Below are 20107 nucleotides of genomic sequence, written 5' to 3'. Positions count from 1 at the left end.
ATCCAGGAGTAACGGTTCCATGTGATGGTGAATTTGTTGTTGATTAATTTGCTTTCACTGCTGCTGGTCTTCATTTCCTTCTCTGACATGTTCCACGAATGAAAGTGGGCGAGGTTAGAGGTGCATGTCAGTGATGACTCGACTGTTGACAGTACTATATTATACTTGCAGATGTGTGCTCCCATTGGCCTGTTCTTCGTTAACAGTAACAAGCGTCTTGTTCCCATAGCAATACAACTCTTCCAGGAACGGGCACCAGACAATCCTGTAAGTTTACAAAGTCCAATTGCAGGAGGAACAGAGACCAAAGATTATTGTTGACCACTTTTTTATTCAAGTATTTTACCCCCATCATACAGAAAAGAACCCCAAGGAAATATGACAACTAATGACATGGCTGTGCCGTTTGCAGATCTAATTTTGTTTATTGGCAAATTTGAGATGTGAACATTGCATCCTGAAAGCTTTGAGTTGCAGCCAGGAACAATGTGTGGTGTGCTTGAGTCCATTTGTTTCCCCTCACTAGAAAATGATACGAGAAAAGGTTTGGAAAAACATATGGGAAGCAAACTATGTAACCACAGCCTTTTTTGATGACTGGTAGTGGCCATTTTGAATTTATTTCACTGCATCAAGTAATGGGGGCTGGGATTTATCTAGACCTGCCTTGAGGGTAATATTTGGGCCTTATTGTGCAGCAAATATCTGTAAACATTCCAGGATTGGACTCAAACATTTCTGAATTCATGCTCTGGAAATTAGGACTGCTATTACAACTCACCTCTACGAATTAATAAAATAAAGTGATTTCTCCCAAGTTGCCTGCAAAGGGCAATTGGTTTCGATGATTTTATAAATCTTTGATGGATTTTTGTCAGTAGAATGATTAAGATGAGCTGATGGTGTACAGGATTTTACATGGTCATGTACCCGTGAAGATCCGGGTTAGAATTGGTCTTCAGCAACCCATGCTTGTTGTAAAAGGTGACTTACAGGATTGAATAGTCAGGCTTACTGACTTAGTTAACATATGTCATCGTATCCAATTGCGTAGATCAATGCTCATGCTGCTGATCATTGGAGTTTCTGGTCCGACTTGATTATTTACAGACATCTGCCATATAGCTGGAATATTGCTGAGAGTGGTGTTGAACAACAAACAAACAAACAAACAAACAAACAAGGTCGTGTACACATCCAGTGAAAGGTATTAGAAGTGTTGGCAGTGTGATACACCAGTGTGATATACTCGGTATCAAGATGTTATAAATATGCAAATGAGTTCACCAAACAGGAAATACTTTTAATATACTCCATATACTGCTTGATAAACTAAAATCTAATGTTCCCTTAAAGTTTAGATAGATGTTTGTCGTGTGCATGCTTGGACACAAACATGGCTGCAAATCATATTGCAGTTATTAATACATCGAGACGTAAAGAATTGTGTTCATCATGTTCATGATTAGTTTCTTCCGTATCTTGAACTTCTGCCATTTTCAGAGTAATAAAGAAATACACATTTGTATTCCTATATTGTAAATATCAAATATTATCAATAAAAATATGATATTTACAATATTGGAACATTTGGCTAATAATAGTCTGTATTTATCATTACACGTCATAAAGATAATTTTTCTGGGAATGAACTGTTGACAACCTCCTGCCAGAAACCACAATCCCTGACACCCAATTAAGAATAATATATATGTATTAACTCCAATGGTGAAACATTTGGCTAATGGTCTCTCTTTACGATTACAAGTGATCAAAATCAAACGTTTTCTGGAAATATACTTGTGACACCACCTTACCCACCCTAGCTGTCCTACTTTATAATGATCTACTGGTTAAACAGAGTTGGATTTCAATGCAAACATTTATAGTGAGGTATCTAAGTTTTCGGTATTTGTGACGTCAAACATGTTTCCGTTCCGTGACCATTGTGCTCTGGTGGTGTTACAGAACCAGCTGTTTACAGAGTGGTGTATAATTTGCAGTTGGTATGCCCAGGTCAACAATATAGCCCGTTATTACACCACACCCTCTAATTGTTTGTTCGGCATTCTTAAATATATAAATCATGACGTATTTGTTCAGGAGCTGTACTTGATAAAACTGTCAGTCTCAATGGGTGAATGACCTACAAGGATAGGTGGAAATGTTTAAAGTTAGCATTCTCAAATTATGTACCTCAGCTCTAAAAATTGCTGGTTAATAACATTTGGGTGTTTCATACAGATGAGTGAGTATGGTTTTACGCTGCTTTTAGCAATATTCCAGCAATATCATGATGGGGGACACCAGAAATGGGCTTCATACATTGTACCCATGTGGGGAATCGAACCCGAGTCTTTGGCGTGATGAGCCAACGCTTTAACCACTAGACTACCCCACCGCCCCATGACATAGTGTTATGAAAGAAATGGGCAATCTTAACTTGTTTTGAGTAGTATATATGATTATGATTGTAATGATGGTTAGTAAAAGCAGGTTTTAGGATAGGAATGGTCTTAAAAGAGAAGTGAGTTGGTGGTTAACGTCTCTTTGGAAAATATATGAGTTATACCACATGTTACTTTATATAGGTGGGAAGCATGAGGTCATTCAGGTCTGTTTAGATTTTTACCATATTTTGAAACCCATAATCACCAGTATAACAGTAACAAGATTAGAAATGATAATGAGTGAGTGAGTTTAGTTTTATGCCGCTTTTAGCAATATTCCAGCAATATCACGGCGGGGGACACCAGAAAAGGGCTTCACACATTGTACCCATGCGGGGAGTTGAACCTAGGTCTTTGTGTGATGAGCAAACACTTTAATCACTTGGCTACCCCACCGCCCCTGATAATAAGGGTAAACCAATTAAATAGGTAAGAGTACAGAATATAGTGGTATTTCTTTCTGTATGGCAAAAGTAAATGTACTTTTGTGGTTTTAATGTGTATAATATGCTCTCTATAAACCAGACGTATCAGAACAGAGTGTAATAAGCAGTGTTTAATGCAGGCACCTCAATAGTGAGATATCATGTAATACTAATTAATTATGGGAAAAACAAATGAGAGCAGTATGTATGTTAAGAAGGATTTGTTTGCGTTCTGGTAATATATGGGAAAAGAGTGTATGGGATAAGCAAAGAGATGGATGCTGCTGTAATTCTGGCCCTTGTATCAGTCCAACCTCTGGTAGATTTGATGTGTTTGTTTGTTTTACGCTACACTTAGCATTTTTCCTGTTATATATTTGGGGTCTGTAAATAATCAAATCTAGACCAGACAATCCAGTGATCAACAGCATGAGCATTGATCTACGCAACTGGGATATGATGACATGTGTCAACCAAGTCAGCACCTGACCACCACATCCTGTTGGTCGCCTTTTACAACAAGCATGAGTTGCTGAAGATCTATTTAAACAAAGATCTTCACGGGTACCTCTGTGAGAACTAAGGATTGTTAGAAACATTAACTTTGCTGCCAGGTAATTTAAATGTATGGCCATTACCCTAAAAAAGCATTAGTCAGGTGTGACAATTGTTTTTAAAACCTTTAATCAATGAAGATCTGATGAAGAGAGTATTGAATAAGACTAGAGGTCATTGAGTGCTGTCAACCGTTCACTTATATGGCTGCAGGTGTATGGGTTAATGTGTCCTTGTGTTGTGGATTCACTGTACACGGTGTAGATAGATATCGCATAGACTCCCCGATTATATATAGATAGAGATAGTAATCCATTCATTGATATCACATCCATCAGACTGTATTTTCAGTGTGTGGATTTGAACTTGGCAGTGGCAGTATATGGTACATGAAAGGCCTTTATGTTGGCTGGTGACAAGAGTATTACTTTCACGACTGCTGGCCTTTGATAAGGTGGTACAGTCCTTGGCCTTTGTTTGTGGACCTTCAGTATTCAGCTAGTACACTTTATATTGGGGTTAGTGGATACAGACCAGTGATACTGAGTAGAGAAGATATCACTTATATTTGTCTAAGTGAGCAATATACCAGTGTTTAGATGTAAGTTTGTGGCTTTGGAAAACGTTGATTTGAATTGACGTTTTTCTTCTCATGTGGCTTACAATGGCACTTCAGTCATTGCCTGCAGTGTTCATTCAAGTTGACAAGGAGCAAGACCCCATTGTATACTTGTGATTCAGTCAAAAATCAGCCTGTTGTTGGTTTGCTCATTCACATTAGGTCCTGGTTGCTGATCTCCAACTTCATGGGTGGGAGAATCAGTCTTTGACTTACCATCATAAAATTGCTGCCTGTTTTCAAACCATTTTTTTTTTTTAAAAAACCCAGTCTTTAAATACATGGCACCTGGTTGTCATTATTGAAATGCTGTACTCATTAAAAGACACCAGAAAGAGCTAAGATGATTTAGTTTGTGACTTTTTAAAGAAAATGTGGATTGTATTTGATTATTTCTCATTAGATGGAAGTGGAGTAAGGAATGACTGGTTCTGTAATGTTATGGTATCCATTTTAAATAAGGTAACTAATTCACAGAATTATCAGAATTTAAAATAATTTAATTTATTTTAAAAAAGAGGCCTGAAAATAACAGATGTTATAATTAGTTCTTCTGAGTAACTATTAATAACATTGTGTATTTAAGGTACTAGTCAACTGCAAGAGAGAGGTGTATATACTACTCAAAAGATGATTAGGAATACAATCTTTCCATATGTCTACATTATTGTTCTGTTGTGTTGATAACAGTTTAATGATAGTCACAGGAAACAATTGGGCATTCTCTAACTTCATTTAATTAGTATATAAACATTTTGAGTCTTGGGGGAGACACTCAATGGCAGTTTATGATGTAAACAACTTGCCACGAATGCATTATTGCCAAAATCAGTATCCTTTAAGGAAACTTAGACTATGAAGTATTATCGGCCGGCTTGGATAACGCTTTGGGTCATCCTGTGGCCTATACACACTGTGTGATAGTTTGGGGAAGTTCAAGTTGTTTAAGGAACTTGTTGTCAGCATTACCAGGGGCAGTGGGTAGCCTAATGGTTAAAGCGTTGGCTCGTCACTCTGAAGACCCGGGTTTGAATCCCCACATGGGTACAATGTGTGAAGCCCATTTCTGGTGTCCCCCGCCGTGATGTTGCTGGAATATTGCTAAAAGCGGCGTAAAACCAAACTCAGTCAGTCAGTCAGTCAGTCAGTCAGTGAGCATTACCATGATCACAAAACATATTTTTAGAAAGCATAAATATTTTACTGCATTATTTTACTGCAATAATCCTTTTGTTTGTAGGTGTTCGTCCCGACAGATCCTCCCAACACCTGGGCAATGGTGAAGATGTGGTACAACAACTGCGATGCCATGTATCACCAGTCTCTCACACATCTAGGTAAGTCGTCACTCGTCCTCACAGCTAGGTTTTGGTGCCTTAGACTACAGCATGATATAATTCAAACACCCCCTTGTCTGCCGACTTGAATGATATGAATATGACACTAGCTCCAGTTAGCATTCAGTGTTCAGGCCTAGAGTGAAAAGGGTTCCATGGTGCCGGAGACCATTCAGGTCTTGTGATGGTTCTACTAGAGTGAGTGAGTTTGGTTTTATGTCGCTTTTAGCAATGTTCCAGCAATATCATGGTAGGGGGACATCAGAAATGGGCTTCACACATTGTACTCATGTGGGGAATCGAACCAGGGTCTTTGGCACAATTAACAAACGCTTTAAACTCCTAGGTTTCCCCACTGCCCCTTTTCTGCTAGGGATCTCCAAATGTAGAATGGTCTTTGGCATCACGCTTACCTAGATGTGTAAGTCATCGCTAGGGCTGCATGGTATACTGGTATGTCGCAGTATGCTTTTCAAATGATAAGTATTACAATAATTTTTTCTGAGAACGGGTATGTTGGGTAAAGAACATATATGAAGTTTTGTGATTATCTTTATGATCTAAAATAAATCTACACAGACTTTCATTCACAACAGATGTTTTCCTTCATTATTCAAGCACAAAACGGCATAGTGTAATACTATAAACTGTATAAAAGAGGAAAACAGAATCCATGACCATGCAACCTAATTTTGAGATTGCTGTTATCAGAACCATAACATATATGTTTAGGGACTTAAAATGTAGAAAATAGGATCGACATCCACAATTAGTGTCACTCACTGTCAAACACTTAAGTTCCCCATATATCACAATATGTATTACAGGCATCCCTCGCCATAGCTCGGGTCTTGGGGTCCATGGATGACCCCACGCGTTATTAGACACCCGCGTTATAGTAACGATTACATAACGCGGAACAAAGGCCAAGTAAAATCGTATTTTCCATGGACATAACAAAACTGCTATTTTGTGTATTGTGCCCAGTCAAAACTATATCGTATTGTTGGAGGTGAAAAACACCAAAACTTTGTAAATCAAAAATAGATGTATGTACATGAAACTTGCAATCAAACATCACAAGACATGATAATTCAATTGTTGTTCCTGTCATGCTACCTGTTATTCAACTAAGCCGGAAATAGCAATCAGCTGGGCACACATCGATGTTTTGGTCCAATGTACCGGTGATTCAGTTAAAAACGATCCGAAAATATAACATCAAAGAATTTCTATTCCATTATCAGAATAAATTTATATGTCAAGCAGTTATTCTAACAGAGATCTTATATATTGCTATCGTATAAGTATAATGCATGTTTTCTACGAACATTTTTTAGCATAATAATTAGCATTGCTGAGCACTTTGGGTTACCTGACTGGATACATTTTACGTAGGAGACAGTTTGACAAGTTACTGCTGACTTCCCGCGGTACGTGCCACTTTGATTGTAAAAACAAAATGTCGGCAATTAATTGTCAAATATGACTTCAATGAGTCAATAACGCGGGTCTTGGGGTCAATGGATGACAAGGCTGTAATCTGTTCGCGATTGCTGAGAAAAATGTGAAATTGGTGCTATCGCGGTAGGCGCGAAAAACGGACCCTCATGAATGTGGTAAGCCGGGCGTTGTATGGAATGAGGTAATGCCATTTCACTCACGGTTTGGGGTGGTGGGGTAGCCTAGTGGTTAAAGCATTGGCTCGTCACGCCGAAGACCCGTGTTCGATTCCCCACATGGGCACAATGTGTGAAGCACATTTCTGGTGTCCCCTGCCGGGATAATGCTGTAATATTGCTAAAAGCGGCGTAAAACTAGACTCAGTCAGTCAGTCAGTCACTCACGGTTTTTCCGTTGTTATTGTAAACAGTTTTAATGAATGAAAATGGGATTGAATTAAATCAAATAAAATGTGTTTTCTGACATCATACATTCTCGGATGGCGGTGTTTACCCGCGCAATTACGCGGTGTGTTGCATCATAGCAAACGTTGTAAGTACTCGGCTGATGATCGACATGTCTTTATAATAAAGTTATTACGATGTTTCGCTGTTCATCTATTATTATTGAAAAAAAACCCTGCATGTTTTAAGCATCTGAAAAACCATGGATATGTACGATAAACACTGTTAATTGCAATCCGCACTGAATTTCACTAGTTTACAACGTGATTAACCAGAGCTCAAGAGCGGATTTGTTGATGTGCTATTTTTGATGACGTGAATATGTGTGATCACTGGGCAACTTTTTTATGGGAGCCACGGATTACCCTGCGGTTTAACTGAATCTGCGGTATCACGAAGAGCGTTATTGCGAGGGATGACTGTATCTAGGTTTTGGTGCCTTAGAATACAACAGGATTTAATTGAAACCAAATCACATTTCTCACAAGTTATTTGTCATTATTAAATGTCACCTTGCTGCACCTCGAATGGTATGAATGGTATGAATCTAGCACAGTGGCTCCAACTGGCTTACAGTGTTCAGGCCTAGAGTGAAATGGGTTCCATGGTGCCAGAGACCATTCCTGTATTGTGATTGTTCTTGCGATAGAGATCTTTAAATGCGGGATGGTTTTAGTGCTGCAGGTTCTGATTTGCTAATTGTGTTGAGTTCCGACTCTGACACATTTGTCAGGAACAGGGAAGGAAATGGTTGTAATCATATTTCTAAGAACATTACACAACAAGGAAGCATCATCCAGACTATCAAACACACCCGGTTCATCTGCTTATGTGATGAGTTCATTTCTGCATTTCTTGTTATTTTATTTGGTTTCTCTGAGATTGTCCAAACCATCTTTGGTAATCCTGTGTATAATACAGCCATGCTGTTACCATAACTACCTGAGATCCACCTGCTGGCATGGATTTGTTTGTTTGTTGTTTAATGCTGCAGTCAGCAATATTCCAGCTATATGTCTGTAAATAATCAAGTCTGAACCAGACAATCCAGTGACCAACATCATGAACATTTATCTACTGGAATATGACATGTGTCAACCAAGTCAGTCAGCATGACCACCCGATCCCGTTAGTGACCTCTTAAGACAAGCATGGGTTGCTGAAGGCAAATTACCCGTATCTTCACAGGTACTGTTGGCATGGTACTGTGACATCTTAGCCTGTTACTTCCATATATTCTCTCATATCTGGGGCGGTGGGGTAGCCTAGTGGTTAAAGTGTTGGCACGTCACGCCGAAGACCCGTGTTCGATTCCCCACATGGGTACAATGTGTGAAGCCCATTTCTGGTGTCCCCGCCGTGATGTTGCTGGAATATTGCTAAAAGTGGCGTAAAACCAAACTCAGACAGTCAGTCTCTCATATCTTGGTTTAATAGAAATTACACAATTTTTTGTGTTTTTGGCATTGAACTCAAGTCAAAGTTATGTCAGTGAATAGTCCTGGGTATGTATCATAATGCAATGGAAACATGATACACTGGATCATGAGGGATGTGATTGACTTTAAGTCGTTCAGTTGTAGTGGATGCTGAATCCGAAAATGAGATTGGCAAAGCATTAGGAATAATGGAGTCAGGAGTTAATTCCCCAGTTAGGTCCTCTGTTTCATTGTAATTGCTTCATGAAATGCATTAATATATATAAAGTTCATGGAATTTTCAACACAAGCGGAACCTTATACCCTTTACAAAGTTTGGGAAGTGTCCCTTGGAACCATTCCCTGCCATTATTGATCCGAGCCAGAGTATCGCAGCCAGAATGACTTGTTAATAGGTTGTGTTCTGGAATTACAGTGTAATGGTGTTCTAAGTCTGGTTTGAACCCAGTTGACATTAATCAGTCCAGCTTTTATTTCATTTTATTCTATGGTTTTACAATTCCAGGGATCCACAATACCCACAGCTCATTTGGCTCAGTCAATACATTAAGCTGTTAAAATTTTGATCATTGACAGGATATTTGTTGACATTGATTTCTGATGCATTTAAACAGTGTCTATTGAAAAGTTAATCATTTTGAGGCCTGGCATGTCTAAAGTGTACATGATCGAGTGAGAGTGTATCGTTGATGGCTGGGTGTTTTCAGGGGTGGGCCGTAACGGAAGCTGGCCGTAATGCTGTTCGTGTGTATTGAGTAGGGATGGTGGGAAGTATTGACGGGCGGGTATTGTCCGGCGGGTATTGTTACCTTGATTTGATCAGTCTTGTGTGAAGGCAGCGCTGGTGGTATTGTTCAGTTCCTGGTGCTCTTGTCAATGGCTCATTGGGTTTTGAAATCACGAACATTATGGCTTAATCATAGGTACACAATACCTAACCCATCCCTAGCTTGTTATGTATGTGTGCCTAAGTGTCAAAGCAGGTTTCATAAGGCCCCAATATTTATTATGTGTTTTTCTTTTCATAAATCAAGGCAATGCATAATAGATCAAGACCTTGCTTAATAAACCAATATCCTGTAGAGTAGATCAAGACCCTATATAACAGATCAAGACCCTGAAGAATGGATCAAGACCCTATTGAATAGATCAGGACCCTATAGAATAAATCAAGCCCCTATAGAATAGACCGAGACCCTATAGAATACATCAAGACCCTATGGAATAAATCAAGACCACAGAATATATCAAGAAAGGAATCCTATCTAGAATGTTTCTTATTGGTTCACCCATACTCAATACAGTTGGGTTTCAATACTTTACAGAGTTTGCCCTACTGATGCAACAAGTTCTTTTTCTTTGAATGATGTTTTCAGAAAAAAAATGACATTTTTACTTATAATTTGTTCCAGGGTACACACATTTGCTGATGGAAGGTGTCACCGTGGCAACACATCGGAACCTGTCTCAGTCGCATCCTCTCTTCAAACTCCTCGCACCACACTTCCTCTACCTGATAGCTATAAACACGTGAGTACTCCACTTGCAGCTCCTGACAGGGACATGTAGAGAAAGAGCTAAACACACTGGGACAGTGTATCAGTACACATCAGTGTGTTAACTTCAGGAATGAGTGAAACTAAAACATTTACACAGGAACTCTGAATCTTTATTTGAGAAAATCTGTGATATTGCTGCCCTCCAAAAAGATTTAGGTTTTGACAAACATTTTGAATACCTGTATTGAATACTTACATCATCAATACAAAATGCAAGATACAAGATATTTTATTGCGTAAACGTTCCATGTAGAAACAGTGACAATATTCTATAAACTACATAAAGGAGATATATTATAAGTCAGAGTAACAAGACAAATACTAATACAAGTGTATATAATGACAAAGGATATTATATATTTGACTAATTAAGAGACCAGAAAGTCTAATATTAACAGATGCTTAGTAAAAAGACTGTTTGGGTATTATTTAAATTACGTTTCAGTGTACTAAATTCCGTGAAAGCATAATGAAGGAAACACACAGGAAGGAAATGTATTTGTGTATCTTCATAAAGGACACTTGGGGCTTAGGCTTGACATTTTAGCGATTTTGGGATATGTGTTTTACTGAGTCCTGATTCTTAAATATACATATTGTTCTGAAAAATTAAACAGACCTAAACATGATCAGTGTGTTGAATTTTCAGAAAATGAAATTGGTCAACTCTTGATTTTGTTGAAACGGGGGATAATTTGTAAACAATTTTTGTAAACCCTGAAATAGAAACATGTTTACCCCATGGAAACAGGGCTTAATATGTTAAAATTCTGTAATCTCTGAAACAGAAATGTTTTAGCTTCCTACAAAAGGGGCTCAATATGTTAAAATTCTGGAATCCCTGAAATAGAAACATCTTTGTTTAATGGCCTTATATGTTACAATTCTGTAATCTCTAAAAGAGAAATATTTTAGCTTCCTTAATATGGGGCTCAATATGTTACAATTCTGTAATTCCTAAAACAAAAACCTTTAGGCTTCACTGAAAAGGACTTAATATGTTCCATGTGGTAATGAGTAAATCCTCATGATAAATCAACATTCACTGACACCCATCACTTCGCAGATCAAACATGGACAAGGCAGATATCACTTAGAGAAACCATTCCTCGGATCGTAAAAACAAATTGCATAACAGGAATAATATTACGTGACTACGTTTGTGTGCACATGCAAATGATGTCACAACAAATTGCTCGTAATCAGGAACCAATTGTCCAAATCCAAACAACCCATGACAACTATATATATGCATAGTAAAGCATTAAATCTCAGGGGTGATATAATTCTGTATCATCCTGTGTGGGATCAATCGAGCAATCAGATACAGATGTTGGTGTGAGTTAGGGGATGTATTTCTGTTTATTCAGCTTCTGGGCAGTTTGGAAATTACTTTGCAATGAGTGTCCAACACTTCAGGCAATGGAGACAGTTAATATTGTTTGTTTTGTGTGGAGCAATTATTCTTGTTGTGTTATTAACACCGTATGAGGCTGTTTGACATATGGATCCATAAGTCTGTGAGTTTTTTTCTGAAGAGCTGAGACTGGCATTTAACAGGAACAAGTGTCAGATTTGAGAACGTGTCATGCTGCACATTACTACTGTCGTGTTTAGTGATTTGACTCATGCATACAGTGTGGCCTTGATAAATTATTCAACACCCTGAGAGTATGTTAAATGTTGTTATATGACATTATATTTATGAATATTGGGGCGTTGAGGTAGCCAACTAATTAAAGCACTTGTTATTCACACTGAAGACATGTGTACGATTCTCCACATGGTACAATGTGTGAAGCCCATTTCTGGGTCCCCCTGTCATGATGTTGCTGAAATATTGCTAAAAGAGACATAACATCTTAATCACGCACTTTAAAATATGAATTTCCCCTGAGATGATAAAGATTTACCTGAATTATCTCTTACCTCATATGAATATACCTGTATGATAAAATATCATGGCTAGCTATTCTCGAAACGTATTTAGCCCTATGAACTTCTTAAGCCCATTCTTAACACGTTGGCTACAAAGTTAAGAATTCTTAGGGCTACAAACGTTTCGAGAATAAGGGCCCTAGTTGAATTTTAATAAAGTCAGATTTGGAAAAGCAGGTTGTTTTTTGTGCACAGCATACAGCATAATGTAACATTTGTGGTCATCAGAATCCATAAGCTCTCTGGACAATGTTTATGGATTGGGACCCAGACAGATCATGGAGATCACACATCCATAATTGTGCTTCTGGTTCCGACACATAAGGGAGGCAACTCTGCCCATAGCCTTGACCCAGAGACCATATAATATGGTCTCTGCTTGACCTTAAACCTTACCTCCTGTACTGTTAATTAATATGAAGACAAGGATTCTCACACAAACTGTCTAACCTATAAAAAGAGGCCATCAACAATGAGTGTCAAAACCTATTGTCTGAGAGCCAGCACCAAATTACTCACATACTTTAGAGATAAGGAACTGTTGCTGGGCAACAAGATGTGTGATGTAAGAAGTGACGAATTCCAGACTGTGGTAAAAGAGCTTTTATAATCAGCTGACTGGTTATATACTTATATATCAGCCTGGATGGATGTTATTTATACAAGTCTGGTTTCTTTCAGCCGTGGCCTGGAGATGCTCGTCTGTGAGGGAGGCTGGGTGGACAAGACAATGAATGGTGGCATGGCTGGAATGTTCGAGCTGATTAAGAGAGGGTATGTACTAAACTAACGCTTAGTCTCTGAACATATATAATTTTGATTGTAACAAATAAATCCATCTAAATGAAAAGGATCCCCAGGGAGATAAGAGATTTCTGGGAAAATTCTAAACTTATTTAGGGCTCTAGCATTGCAGGGAGGGCTAGGCAGTAGGGAAAATAATATGTTTCAAGGACTGTGAGACAGGCTAGGTATGTACAGGCATGTGTTATCACTGACATTTTGCAGGTGATACAGTTTTCCTTTGTATTCAGTTCTCTGCTTGTGTTGACAGCCAAATAGTTTTATTAAATATTCAGATATTTAGTACCTTTCATTAAAATAACAGATGTAATATTTTCTAATTTTAATTTTATGCCTTGAGGTTTGTAAATGATCTAATAAAAGAAAAGGCAATGATGTTTTGTCTCTATGGTTGTGAACCATATTTACAATAGTATTGCAAGAGTTATCTCCCTTGTGTCCTCAGCCTGGAGCAATGGCGGTTGGATGTTCATGGAACACTACCTGAAGATCTGCGACGGAGAGGGGTCAGTATACATACTTATTCCCACTACACACAATGTTATAATCAGAGGATTTTACGTGATGTATAATTCCTGCGTATTTGACTCAAATACTGTACGCTGTTACAGGTCATTGGCTCCCTCCCTCTGCAAGCATTCTGCGTTCTGCTGTTTATTTTGTTGACAGTTACATAGACAGATTCTTTAATACAAATGCATAAAAACTGTGATTTACAATGTGATTAGGTTGTCTGACACAACATCCACAGTTTAAGATCGATTGGGTCATTGGATGAAGAGGTATTTACAAAAAAACGGGTCCACATGCATTTCATGCCAAACTATAATGGATTCCTTAATAAATTTGAATATAATGAAATGGCGAAATACGCCAGTTATTTTATGTATTATAATCTAGTTTGGTGTTACAATAACTTCAAGTAAGGTACAAGATTAAACACTGACAGACTCAGAATCTGTACTTAGTTACTCACAGTGCTCTTACATTTTGTGGTATTTTCTTTTTATGAAAAGATACTTTCCAGTACTTTCAGATTGTTCTTATATATAAGTTCCCTATCTTAAACATGTCTCAATTTATCCTCGCATCTTCAGTGTATCACCCATACATGAACAGTTTGAAAATCAAAAAATGAAGTACCAATGATGATGATGATGATATTGTGATAATATGTAATTATGTAATTCAAATTCTGCAATATTATTTTTTTCTTTTTAAGCTTGATGATCTGAGTGTGTTGCCTGGTTACCATTTCCGTGACGATGCATTGTTACTGTACAAAGCCATCAATGCTTATGCAAGCAAATATGTCAAGCTGTACTATGGTGAGTATTAATGAGAGAACCCATGAAGATCTGGGTTAGAACTGATCTTCAGTAACCCATGCTTGTCGGAAGAGGCGACTAAAGGGATCGGGTGGTCAGGCTCGCTGGCTTGGTTGACACATGTTATCGGTTCCCAATTGCATAGATCGATGCTCATGCTGTTGATCACTGGATTGTCTGGTCCAGACTCAATTATTTACAGACTGCCGCCATTTAGCTGGAATATTGTTGAGTGCGGCGTTAAACAACAAACTAACCAACCAACTATACAGAGAAAGAACCCAGTGTAAAAACCACTAACACATTGAATAAAAATATCTGAAAAGTTATTTGAACAGATGTTTTATATAAGTTATATTTCTAATCTTTTGAATGAACTGGCTTTAAAACAAAGAATAGCTTTTTTTAATTTCTTAATAATTAATAAATGCATGTCATTTGATTAGTTTGGGAGAAGCTTGTAATTCAATATTCTAGTCGACTTTGTTGTTACTTGGGTATGACAGAAACCTATGATTGTGGTTTCAAAACCCAGTTCACCCAAATTACGATTCTGTTTTGGTTTCATTAGAGTTGTCTGCGATTGAAGTTTTCTTCCCCTTTTAAGCTGACACAATTTCATATATCTGAAATCACAGGGGTTCAAATCACCGGTTAGACAATAATTTTTAAAAATATAAATCTATACTTTTGCAATCATATGCTATGAATAACATATATTCCAAACTTGAACAAAATCAGTGAAAAAAATTTTTAATAGAAAATTCTACCTCTACACTCATTACATAATATACACAAGGGGTGACACTCCCGATGCTAAAAACCTGATCGAAAACCAGACAATCCAACTATTTTAAAGGCACTATTTTACACCACACACTTCTAAAAATAAATAATGCATTAACTCTCAATAATACTAACTATCGGCCCTCAGGGAAGCTATATCATATAACCGGGGCTGTGGGATAGCCTAGTGATTAAAGCGTGTGCTCGTCACTCCGAACACCCGGGTTCGATTCCCCACATGGGTACAATGTGTGAAACCCATTTCTGATGTCCCCCGCCATGATATTGCTGGAATATTGCTGAAAGCGGCGTAAATCTAAACTCACTCACTCACTCACTCACTATATCATATACCCCTGTGACTGGAGTACTGTTCAAAGCAGCATTTAAACCCACTCCCATATATTTTGAAACCCAATGTTTGAATACATTTAAATGTTATGCTGTTTTGATATTTTAGATTCTCCAGAGAAAATCACGGATGACTGGGAACTTCAGAACTGGGGCCATGAACTGACAAAAGCTCGAGAGGAAGGAGGCGTTGGCTTACTGGTAAGAATTCTACATCATTACTGGTCAAGATTGGTTTCATATTTTGTATTCTGATCATAAGCAAATATACTATTAAAAAAAGGTAGGGTATTCCATTTACCACGCATACCACTAGCCAATGCCAATGTATGCGAGAAAAAGTAATATATATCCATACAGATGAAATTGTCACATTTTCCATTAATTTCTCTTCCTCATCTGTTTCCTCCTTGGCTTCATCATTTGCATTTATCAATCTTGTAAATCCAATATCCCCTACTTTTTTGGAATGGTATACAAAGAATATGAAAACTTTTGAAAATGGTCCAACATTGTCCGATATGTTGCCTGGTAACACCATTAACCATGTTGCTCATGTGGATATGTGAAGACCTTTGGTCATTTTAAGACCAAAGATATGTTTGGACCAATATCGAACTTGGCACCTTGTAACAGGCTCCCTCTTTCACATCATGTTGCTTGAATAAAGATGTATTTGGTTGATTTTTGAACTTTTCATTTTTCCAGGGAGTTCCTGCCAATGGGAAGTTCACGACAACAGACCAGCTGATTATGGTGCTAACGACAATCATCTACACATGCAGTGTATCTCATGCGTCTACCAACTTCCCCCAGTACGAGGAGTATGCCTTCCCCCCAAACTACCCTGGTCTCATGAGGGGCGTGCCGCCAGTTGACAAGGTGAGGAGGAGGCGTCGGCATAACACTGGATACACTGTTGAACAATACTGGATACACTGTTGAACAATACTGGATACACTGTTGAACAATACACTGTTGAACAATACTGGATACACTGTTGAACAATACTGGATACACTGTTGAACAATACTGGATACACTGTTGAACAATACTGGATACACTGTTGAACAATACTGGATACACTTGCACATTATTGGATACACTGTTGCACATTATTGGATACACCGTAATACTATACTGAAAACACTTGGAAATACTGGATACTCTGATGCTCCACACTGTATACTTTGTTGAACAATACTGGATACACTGTTGCACATTATTGGATACACTGTTGCACATTATTGGATACACCGTAACACTATACTGAATACACTTGGAAATACTGGATACTCTGATGCTCCACACTGTATACTTTGTTGAACAATACTGGATACACTGTTGAACAATACTGGATACACTTGCACATTATTGGATACACTGTTGCACATTATTGGATACACCGTAATACTATACTGAAAACACTTGGAAATACTGGATACTCTGATGCTCCACACTGTATACTTTGTTGAACAATACTGGATACACTGTTGCACATTATTGGATACACTGTTGCACATTATTGGATACACCGTAACACTATACTGAATACACTTGGAAATACTGGATACTCTGATGCTCCACACTGTATACTTTGTTGAACAATACTGGATACACTGTTGCACATTATTGGATACACTGTTGCACATTATTGGATACACCGTAACACTACACTGAATACACTTGGAAATACTGGATACTCTGATGCTCCACACTGTATACTTTGTTGAACAATACTGGATACACTGTTGCACATTATTGGATACACTGTTGCACATTATTGGATACACCGTAACACTATACTGAATACACTTGGAAATACTGGATACTCTGATGCTCCACACTGTATACTTTGTTGAACAATACTGGATACACTGTTAAACAATACTGGATACACTGTTGAACAATACTGGATACACTGTTGAACAATACTGGATACACTTGCACATTATTGGATACACTGTTGCACATTATTGGATACACCGTAATACTATACTGAAAACACTTGGAAATACTGGATACTCTGATGCTCCACACTGTATACTTTGTTGAACAATACTGGATACACTGTTGCACATTATTGGATCCACTGTTGCACATTATTGGATACACTGTAACACTATACTGAATACACTGTTGCACAATACTGGATACACTGTAACACTATACTGAATACACTTGAAAATACTGGATACTCTGATTCACAATACTGTATACACTGTTGAACAATACTGGATACACTGTTGCACAGTACTGAATACGGTGTTGCATAATACTGGATATACTTGCTAAATACTGGATACTTTGTTGCACCATAATGAATACCCTAGTTACTTTCATCCAGTTGAAAAAAGAGTGTTAGTTAGGTTAATTGAAGCACTCATAAAATATAGATGAGCATCACCATATTACCAAGTCATGCACTTTGTTCACTTGTTCACTTGTTGATCTAAAGTTCAACTGCCATGGCACAGATTGTCGTCACCATACAATTAAAAAGCATTAAAGTGTTATCAAAACAGTGCATTTTTTGGCAGTCATCACTTGCAAAAGGTCTTGTGGATTTTCCAACAAATGCCATCTTCACTGTCAGCTTACTGAATAAGTGTTTAGGGAAGCCCTACCTGGAGCATGTATCTTCTTACAGGTTTGGGAGAAAACGATGCTTCTGTTGCCTTATAGCTGTTGAGTAACACACATGTGACCCAATTCTGTTGTTTCATGATTCAGTCTCCGATGGAAGAGAGTGACATAATCTCAGCTCTGCCAGACAAGCCCACGACCCTGGACATCATGACTGTCACCAAGATTCTCAGTCAAAGGGGCACCAAGAATCTCGGAGACTTTGAGGTCCAGTACATCTTTGACCCCAAGGCCAGGGACATTGTTGATGCGTAAGTGTTGACCCCAAGAAGTGGCATAAATCGTTTACCATGAAACCCATGAGCAGATTAATGTGATGATATGCCAAGGATCATAATCTAGTTAACTCATGACGGGCAGATCTTAACTGTCAAAGGGAGACAACTCAACTTTTAAAGCGAGCCCACAAATTGTACATGCAGGATGGAGTTTGCTGTAAATGTTTTCTTTGTGAGGTTCATTAATACTATCATATATGGGGCTGTGGAGTAGCCTAGTGATTAAAGCATTGGCTCATCATGTCGAAGACCCGGGTTTGATTCCCCACATTGGTACAATCTGTGAAGCCCATTTCTTGTGTCCCCCCGCCATGATATTGATGGAATATTGCTAAAAGCGGCGTAAAACCATACTCACACACCAGTGTATCATATATGACAAGTCTATTATTTTCTTCATTATTTCTTCATTAATCTTTCAAATTCATTTTCATTTTTATCCATTTTGTGAAAGGAGTCTTGTCTTCTTCTTCAGTTTATTCAACACCCATAACTTCACTGACTACATTCTTTTTTTCAAACAGTTTCCGTCAAGACTTGAAAGAAGTTAGCAAGACAGTGAAAGACAGGAATGAGACGAGGAATCCACCCTACATCTATCTGGACCCTGACATTGTGCCAAACTCCATCAGCATCTAATCACAGACAGTTCATCATCTGATCATTCATGTTGTGCCCCAAAGATGACCACAGCAAACCATTCATATTGTACCCATTACAATACAGCTTAATACAGCTACAATTTGAAACTGCACTTTTTCAAAATCTGAAGATGCCAATTTACTCCATCCCTACTCTCTTTGAATTTAATCACAAGAATTTTCTTAGTATCCATGCACAGTTCTTTTAGAACTATATGATCCTTGAAGTAGTTGTTATACTACTAGCACTTGTCCCATTCACATTTTGTGGATTCCACTGAGATCTTTTACATTGTAGTCCCAGTATCATTACTTGATGTAGTTCGTTGATCACTGGATTGTCTGGTCCAGACTCGATTATTTACAGACCGCCGCCATATAGCTGGGATATTGCTGAGTGCGGCGTAAACCTAAACTCACTCACTCACTCACTTGATGTAGTTAAACCTTGTTAACCTGGATGATGCCATTCCTAGTGAATTAGGGGCTGTGGGGTTGCCTAGTGGTTAAAGTGTTCACTCTTCAGGCCGAAGACCTGGGTTCAATTCCCCACATGGTATGATAAGTGAAGCCCATTTCTGGTGCCCCCCACTGTGATATTGCTGGAATATTGTTAACAGTGGCGTTAAACCAAACTCAGTCCAAGTGAATAACTTTTCAGTAAAGAAAATCCAGATTGACAAGTACCAAAATTTAATGAGTTATGACCCTTGGTATGATATATTTACTTTCCAACTAGTTGTAAGGAAAGCAGGGTCTCCAGTTAACGAGGTTCAACTCTGTACATCTTGCAGTATCTGATCTGAGCACTGAGGCTTGTGATTTTGAGCATGACCGTCTTTAATATGTAGTTTATAACATATTTGCCATATATTACATCCACACCCCAAGTAGTTTGTAGCCTATTTTACCACATGTGATTTCAAAATGTCCGCCAACAATGACTGCGAAAGGAGAACTTTATCAGGGATGAGAATTTCCCGCGGATCCATGGAATTCAGAGGATTTGATCGCACTGGGGTCATTGGATCTGGCATGGGGACC

The 20107-nt window shown here is 38.2% G+C and overlaps 1 protein-coding gene across 2 annotated transcripts in view; it reads left to right on the top strand.

Annotated features, from left to right (window-relative positions):
• The window catches only part of LOC124254639 (allene oxide synthase-lipoxygenase protein-like), a 60420-nt gene extending 40665 nt beyond the window's left edge, over window positions 1-19755 (top strand). For both annotated transcript variants that reach the window (XM_046688481.1, XM_046688480.1), the window contains exons 6-15: window positions 172-267; window positions 5290-5386; window positions 10145-10262; window positions 12911-13003; window positions 13479-13539; window positions 14256-14361; window positions 15608-15699; window positions 16207-16380; window positions 18232-18395; window positions 18947-19755. In XM_046688481.1, coding sequence (XP_046544437.1) covers window positions 172-267; window positions 5290-5386; window positions 10145-10262; window positions 12911-13003; window positions 13479-13539; window positions 14256-14361; window positions 15608-15699; window positions 16207-16380; window positions 18232-18395; window positions 18947-19061 — 1116 coding nt within the window. In that variant the 3' untranslated portion in view covers window positions 19062-19755. The remainder of the gene's footprint in view (window positions 1-171; window positions 268-5289; window positions 5387-10144; window positions 10263-12910; window positions 13004-13478; window positions 13540-14255; window positions 14362-15607; window positions 15700-16206; window positions 16381-18231; window positions 18396-18946) is intronic.
• Window positions 19756-20107: the final 352 nt, after the last annotated feature.

Source organism: Haliotis rubra, unplaced genomic scaffold (genome assembly GCF_003918875.1).
Source record: "Haliotis rubra isolate DU_JTF1 unplaced genomic scaffold, ASM391887v1 Scf579, whole genome shotgun sequence".
Lineage (NCBI taxonomy): Eukaryota > Metazoa > Mollusca > Gastropoda > Lepetellida > Haliotidae > Haliotis > Haliotis rubra.
Note: the sequence above shows the minus strand (reverse complement) of the source record. Positions and strands in the feature narration are given on the sequence as shown.